At 44.5% G+C, this 8,223-nt stretch overlaps 1 protein-coding gene across 1 annotated transcript in view; it reads left to right on the forward strand.

Annotated features, from left to right (window-relative positions):
* The window catches only part of LOC311306992 (uncharacterized protein), a 363,786-nt gene that overhangs the window by 345,334 nt on the left and 10,229 nt on the right, over positions 1–8,223 (forward strand). Inside the window, exon 19 of the mRNA XM_084435673.1 lies at positions 1,163–1,336. Coding sequence (XP_084291799.1) covers positions 1,163–1,336 — 174 coding nt within the window. The remainder of the gene's footprint in view (positions 1–1,162; positions 1,337–8,223) is intronic.

Below are 8,223 nucleotides of genomic sequence, written 5' to 3' on the forward strand. Positions count from 1 at the left end.
ATTGGCTTTCCAAGCAAAACCTGTTTTACACCATTTAAATCAATGTATTTTTTTTGTGAACGATAAAGCAAGACTATTTTCACATAATTTTTAAGCTAGAACTCGAAGATAAAACATCCATTAGTCAAAAGTCTTGTGGGCACATATTTTGTATGAGTTTTGTGGTCTTATTTCAGCAACTTTCATTTTTATTTTTTTAAATAACCACGCATAAACATTATTCTCTTAAAAATACAAACATCTACATACATGTTGCTCGCATATTATGGTAGGCCTGTTTGTGCTATATAGAGTGAATTTACACCTTTGCCATTAACATGTTTATAAATAACTGAAAAAAGCACAAATGTCAGAGCATGTCAGAACATCTCAAGGGCCCCAAAAACAGCTTGGTCCCCAGAGGGTTAATGTTAATTAAATTTTTATGCTTAAAAAAGTGCATATAGCTGCTAATTGTATTTGTTGTTTGTTGATTTTCAAATCTAAAACTTGTTGAAATGTTTTCAGTGTGTATATAATTTTTTTAACATTTCCATCTCATTTTATCAAAAATGTGATGATATTGATAATCGTGATAACTTTGGTCACTAAAATCGTGATATGAAATTTTCATTCCCGTCCCATCCCTACACTGTAGACATCGTCAGGTGTCCCATTAGCCTAAGCCTAATGGATATTACGACACTCCTAGATAACAACAAATTTCATCCTCTGTTGGACCAAAAGTGGCTAACTTGTCAACCTCATCTATTAGCAAGGACAAAACTAAAGCAATTTAACTTTAATCAATATTGATTCTGGAATTTAAAAAAATCTATTTTAAAATCGTGAACCAAAAAATTGTGAAAGTTTGGTTTAGTCGATTTTTTTTCTCCCAGTACTAACACACACAAGTTCCTTAAAATGTTTACAGATACATTAATTAACACACACACACACACACACGTTGTGTTTCCATGTTTTATGGGAATTTTCCATAGAAATAATGATTTTTATACTGTACAAACTGTACATTGAATCCCCTAATCCTAACTGATGTAATTTAACAACTTTTTTAATGAATATTTATATATATTTCCTATTGACAGCATTATGTTATTTATTTTTAAGTGTTGTGTTTATCTCTGGATATAGGCTTAATGTGTGTCATTGTTCTCTACAGGTTGTGTAAGTGTGGTGTCACAGATGAAGGTTGTGCTGCTCTGGCTTCAGCTCTGAGATCAAACCCCTCACACCTGAGATATCTGAGTCTGTCTGGGAATAAACTAGGAGACTCAGGAGTGAAGCTGCTCTCTGCTGTACTGGCGAATCCTCACTGTAAACTGGAGGAACTGGGGTAAGATCATCTCCACCATAAAGACCTTTGAGTGAATAAGAATTAATATGTACAGTAGGTAGTGTATACAATATATCTTTGGTGTAAACCCCATCCGGTGGTTCAGCGACAGATTCCAGCTTGAGCGTCAGATCTTGAGGCGGTAGAAGGCAGCGGTGAGGAGTCTCCCTGAAGAGGAACATTCACATCTTACTATATTATTATCTCCCACAAGAAAGTAAAACTAACAGTTAAATAAACTAGACGAACTACAAACCAGACAACAGTTGCAGGATACAGTGAAGAGTTTTTTTTTAAATTACAAATGTTTGGTGTAAATCAACTTGCCTTGTAATGCTTGTGCAAACAGACCCTTGTAAAAGCGTGAGCATTTCCTCAAAATGTTTGTGTGCAGCTGAAAAGAGGGAAGTGGTGTGTGTTTCACCTGAATCAGGACTGTCACCATATCAGATTTATCACTACATGATTATCATGGCCAAAATAACACACAGTAACGTCCTGGTTGCGTATGCAACCCACTGTTCTCTGAAGGAGGAAACGGAGGACGTAATCGACGTCGACTGAATGGGATCACGCTAGGGAGCCAATTGTCTTCAAGCATGCGAACACGAGCAAATTAAATTTTGCGTGCGTGATTTGCATCACACACTCCACCCCGCGGAGCCGGTATAAATACGGAAGTGGATGCACGCACTAGTTGCTTTTTGCTTCGGAGCCGTTCGATGGTGTCTGAAGAGTGTGTTGAGTGTTTCAACGAGCGAGTGTGTCGGTGTTGAATGGGATCTTTAACCCTGGAAAACGCCACTAGAGCTGCCACCTTCTAGTGCCTGGGTAAAAGCCTCAAGTCCCCCCGCAATTCTGAGGCGGAGAAGGGCAAGGCTTAGGCCAGGGAAGTCGACTGCTGTTTCACAGGACCACTGGGAAAGCCTACCTTGACAAGGCTGGAAGGGACGCTGCGGAAACCACATCCTGCCGAAGGGAGGTAACATGTGGGTAATACACATATGGACTGGGCAGACGACCGGGCAGAACAACATATGGAATGTCACTGGGATGACTCCAGCCTATAACAGGGGGGAGTTTAATCAACCAACAGTGATGGCAGAGGAAGCTCTGCCGAGGTAAGACACGGGAGCACCGTAGGGAGCCGTACCGTGGAATAATACACATATGGGATCACCGTAGGGATCACAACATATGGACCCAGCCTAACACAGGTTCCACCTGTCCATACGAGTGATAGGCCTGGCTTCGGACGCTCCGCCACGTACGAGGACGAAGGGTATGGAGGAACTCAACAGGGTTCAGTTTAAGAGGGAACTCGACTGGAGCAAAATCGCGCACAAATCCAGTCCATAGGAGGGGAATGGCACAGCAAGTCGACACTTCGAACTGTGCTTACAGTGAACTAGCTTCATGTGGAGGGAGCCCCCGGGGGGCAACAGTTCGACACATGCTAGTTCTCTAGCAAATGTGTATAAGTGTCGCCCAGCCCCTAACTCTATTCAACATCTGTCCAGCGAGGCACTGTATGCCAACGCCTACGAGGAAGAGTACTCTCACTTAGGAGTACTCTCACTTAGGAGGAGCTCACCGCCCAGGTGGCACAAAGGCAACCGTGGGCCTACCTCTGCTTGGAAACAGCCTTCCCTTCTGCTGTCCCATTACAGATAGAGCTGGTCTAATGTCTAGACTTTGCACTCTGATCACGTATAACCGCACTGAGGCAGACGGACATAGAAAGCCAGGGCTGGGTCTGCCTCCTCCAGGGCAGCGCTTGTAGGCTCACCACCTAGTCCGTAGGAGAGGTGGAAACCTTGGGCTCACATTCAGACCGGGGTCTCAACTTGTGAGAGTTAGCCGGCCCGAATTCCAGGCACACCTCATTGACCGAAAGCTAGCAAGTCCCTACCCTCTAGTAGAGAACATGCGTGCAGGAGAACTGTTTCTTAAAAAACTGAATTTTTTAACTCACTGCCTGCGATGGCTCAGGGGCGGTCTCTGCAGTGCAGTAGCACCAGAGAAAAAGACCCACGAGGGTAAGGAGGGGACGCAAGGCGGATATATCTCCTTGCTCGCCTCAGGGACCTGACGATCAAATCGCACTCCACTTGGATTTGAATCCACTGCCTCATGATGTGCACCAATGTAGAAGCCACAATATTTTTAGGTGGAGGGGACAGCCCTCACTCCAACCACAAGCAGTTTTTAAATGGAGCACTGAAGTGATCGAACACCTTCGGGATCTCCTCACAGAGAGAAGACTCGGTTCAACGAACAGGTTCGACTTCTATTAGAGGAGCAAACATCTTTCTAGAGGTTGCTCACAGAAGTGATGGTCTCTACTGCATTACACTTCTTGCGGTAGACTAGAACCTCCGCGTCCCGTTCTTACTAGAACCAGACCTGGAACTTTCCAAGGTCTAGACGCAGGTGCCATCGTGCCCCATCCCTGAGAATGTGTCAGAGAAAGGTGTCAGGAAGGCTGTCGAGAGGAGGTTGGTTGCAACTCCATACCGGCTGGAGGGAATGGCTAGCACACGTCCTTCGCCAGTAGGACTGCGGTGCACACACACAGGACAGGACACACACACATCTAAGTGTGATGGATCTCACAAAAAAAATCTTTTTAGGAGCATTACTGCTCAACACCTAGGTATGATGAATATCACTGAGCCCGGGCCGGAAGCCGAGCGAAATGAATCGCCGGGTCTGAAGGTACCGAATGGGGCCAGGCTGGGCATCGGTTGGAAGCGTTTTAGACTTTGACAAAACTGGACCAGGGGCCAGGGAACCACAGACGTACCCGAGGTGGGGCAGCAAGGTGGAGGACAGGATCCGGCTCGAGAGGCCCGAAGGCGGCCCGAAGCGGGATCTGAGTGTGCAGTGCAACACTTACCTGACTCCACTGGGTGGCAGGGAATGCGTGAGAAGGCGGATGACCGGGTCCTCGAAAGCACCCAGCTGCCAGCTGACGACCGGGTGGAGGCAGCAGCAGGCTATCTGGGCAGGATGTGCCGGATGGCCTCCATCTGCTTCTGGGCGGCAGAGAACTGCTGGGCAAAGCTCTCTACCGCGTCGCCGAACAACCCAACCTGTGAAATGGGAGAGTCCAGGAACTGAACCTTGTCCGCTTCTCTCATGTCCGCCAGGTTGAGCCAGAGATGGCACTCCTGGACCACAAGGGTGGACATCGCCAGACCGACCGCGCGAGCTGCAACCTTTGTACCCCGGAGGGCAAGATTGGTAGCAGTGCGGAGCTCACCCATGAGTTCACGGTCTGGACTACCCTTGTGCATGTTCATGAGCACCTGGGCCTTATGGACCTGCAGGAGAGCCATGGCATGCAGAGAAGAAGCAGCTTGCTCGCAGGCTTTGTAAGCCTTGCCCGTCAGAGCGGACGAGAACTTACAGGCCTTAGAGGAGAGACGAGGATTCTCCCTCCAAGAGACAGCGGTCGCCGGACACAGCTGCATCGCGACTGACCGCTCCACCGGAGGGATCACCTCATATCCCTTAGCCGCTCCTCCATCAAGGGTAGTGAGGGGGGAGGAGCTACTCAGGCGGTTTCTGGCAGAGAAAGGTGCCATCCATGCTTTCTTAAACTTCTCATGCCCTTTTAGAAAAGAATGGCACAGGAGCGGCGGGCTGAGAACCAGACCGGCCCGCTCCGATGAACCAATCATCTGACCGAGACGGCTCGGGACACGGTGGTTCATTCCACACGAGCCCTACCGCCTCTGTGGCCTTTTTCAGCATAGCTGACATCTCTGGATCCGGCTCAGGCATCACTGGTCTCCCAGAGGGAGGCAACACAGCCGAGTCGTCATCTCCAGAGCCCAGCTCCCCTTCCGATGCTGCGACATACGTCCTGTCCTCTGGAGGGGCACCAAAAGAGACTGCTGGTCGGTCCACTACAGAGGGACCGGCAGACTCATCGGAGGCCTCCACCGGCTGTGGCATGAGAGAGGAGGGAGGGAACCACGGGGCTTTGCCGGGTGAATTACCCCTCACCGTAATCCTCAGGTCACCTAATCCAGACGGCACTCAAGGCTTCCTCTGGGAAGGTAACCCAGAGGCAACACTGGAGCGGGGTCTGGGGATGGGGACTGCACCTTCGCGAACGAAGGCGAGTCTCGACCTCAACGCCGAGATGGTCATATACCCGCAATGGGAACATGAATCATCCACAAAAGCTGCCTCAGTATGCTGTAAGCCCAGACACGTGATGCAGCTTTCATGACCGTCAGAGGGGGACAGAGCCTTACCACACCCAGAAATGCACGGATGGAATGGCATCTTGAAAAAAACACACTCACACCCGTGTTGCTCTTTCAGAAAATGGGACCTGTCACCAGTGCCAGAGCACAGAGGGAATGACCGCAGCAACACAGTTTCAGTGAACTGAAACAGTGAAGCACTCACTTTTTCGCCCTCAACCAACCGACAACACAAACAAACAATAACTTTGTTGCTGTTAGAACAGTAGTTGAGAGCTTTAAGCTCGCGGTCACCACTGCACTGCGCTGTAGAAACCACCAGCACTGGGAGAGTCTTTTCCAGAAGAACACCGACACACTCGCTCGTTGAAACACTCAACACACTCTTCAGACACCATCGAACGGCTCCGAAGCAAAAAGCAACTAGTGCGTGCATCCACTTCCGTATTTATACCCGCTCCGCGGGGCGGAGTGTGTGATGCAAATCACGCACACAAAATTTAATTTGCTCGTGCTCGCATGCTCGAAGACAATTGGCTCCCTACCAAGATCCCATTCAGTCGACGTCGACTACGTCTGACGTTCTTGACTGAAAGGGAACAATATATCACCATATCCATGGAAATCTTAAAAAATAACAATATTATTCTATTAGTCAATATCAACTATTAGTCAAATTCATCTTTGTTTTGTTTATTTTGTGTTATTTTTGAAAAAGAAGAATTCCTCCATCACATACAAAAGGAACAATTACACTTAATGCGACCGGTTTGAAGTAATAGTTTAAGTAAACTTAATCACAAGTATACAGTAACACAGCGCTAATAACACATTTTCAAATGATTAGTTTATAGTTAATGAATAGTACATAATAGTATATAAGCTCTAGTTAATATATTAACCCTCTGGGGTCTAAGGTGTTTTTGGGGTCCTTGAGATGTTCTGACATGCCCTGATATTTGTGCTTTTTTCAGTTGCTTATAAACATATTAATGGCAAAGGTATAATTACACTATATTTAGCACAAACAGGGCTACCATAATATGTGAGCAACATGTATGTACATGTTTGTATTTTTGAGAAAATAATGTTTATGCATGGTTATTGAAAAAATAAAAAATGAAAATTTCTGAAATAAGGCCACAAAACACATACTAAATATGTGTCCATAAGACTTCTGAATAATGCATTTTGTCGCCTAGAGTTTTTTCTTCAAAATGATGTGAAAATCATCCTGCCTAATTGTTCACATAAAACAATACATTGATTTAAATTTTGTAAGACACTTTTTGTTTGGAAAGGCAATATGCGGGTGGGCATGATTCACACCTGAGGAGACAATGCCCCCGCATAATGAGGCTGCATACTTAATGAGCCTTTCATTCAGGTGTGTGACTGAGCCACAAGAAAGAATGCAAGGACAATATATATATATATATATATATATATATATAATTGGTTCACAGTTGTTGTTGTTTTTTCCACAAATTGTGCTTGCAAATTGAATAATATCCAAGGTAAACATTTCTAGTAATTGTGCTGTTAATTGTTCTCATACTGTATTTTCAGATTTGGAAAATATTCTCTACCCAAATGTGTCACTAATAAAGCATAATAAAATTATTTAAAGAGAAGGCTTACATTGACCTTTTAAGATTTTGTTTACATCTATCCTTGTATGTATATATTTATTAAAAAGGTTATACAATTACAACAACATTTAAAATTGTAACAATATTTCCAGTGTAATCTTGCTTTGTAAAAACTAAAGTATACATTTTATCATACGTAATTCAATTCATATGAGCAGAAATTGGCAACATTATAAGCTTATTTGATGTGGCAGTATTTTACAGTAAAAACTTTATAATCTATCCGATTTTGTATTCGATTTTTACTCATCTCAGTATAGCAATAGAGTTTGGTAAAAGCTGTTCATTCATTCACACACAAAAACGCGATTCATTTTTAAACAGTATTTTTCCAGCTGTAGTAGCTCCACAACAGCGTGCATCTGTGCGTTCATTCATTCACACTCAGAAACGCGATTCATAAAACAGTCTTTTGCGTGTACAGACACTTGCGATTAGAACAAAGCAGATATAGAACTGACCTATTCCTCAGCCGGATCCCTTTGCTCCTCGAAATTAAACTTCCAGAACTTCTGAGGTAAATTTTCCAGGATTATTATCAAGATAGTATTATTCCTCACAGCGTCGTAAAGTACAGTCTGAAAGTGAACTCGCGGTGTGTGTTATCCAGCTGATGTGGGCGTTTCACAGGTTTGTGTGGATCGCCTCACATTTGCGTTTGAATAGCGCGTGCTCTCCGTGGGCGGGGTCACATTAAAACTTAATGAGCTGAGATGACAACGACTGATATCTCTGTCTTTTCATACATATTACATAAACTGTGAATATTTGTTTTTTATAAAATTACTTCATTTAAAAGAAGAGAATTCAAGCTTCATGCCTGTGTGTCTGTATGCCTGTTTGACTGAGTATTCGCTGAGTTACAGTTCATTTTCGGACACGTTTCAGAATGGAATTCACTGACAGAGAGAAAGGAGAACTCACATCATGTTTATTTTTCTTTATTTGGCAAAAAGCACAACACTTTGTTTTTATTGTGAGTATACACAAAAATAATACACACTTAACAGGATCG

This window comes from Rutilus rutilus, assembly GCF_951802725.1.
Source record: "Rutilus rutilus genome assembly, chromosome: 17".
NCBI lineage: Eukaryota > Metazoa > Chordata > Actinopteri > Cypriniformes > Leuciscidae > Rutilus > Rutilus rutilus.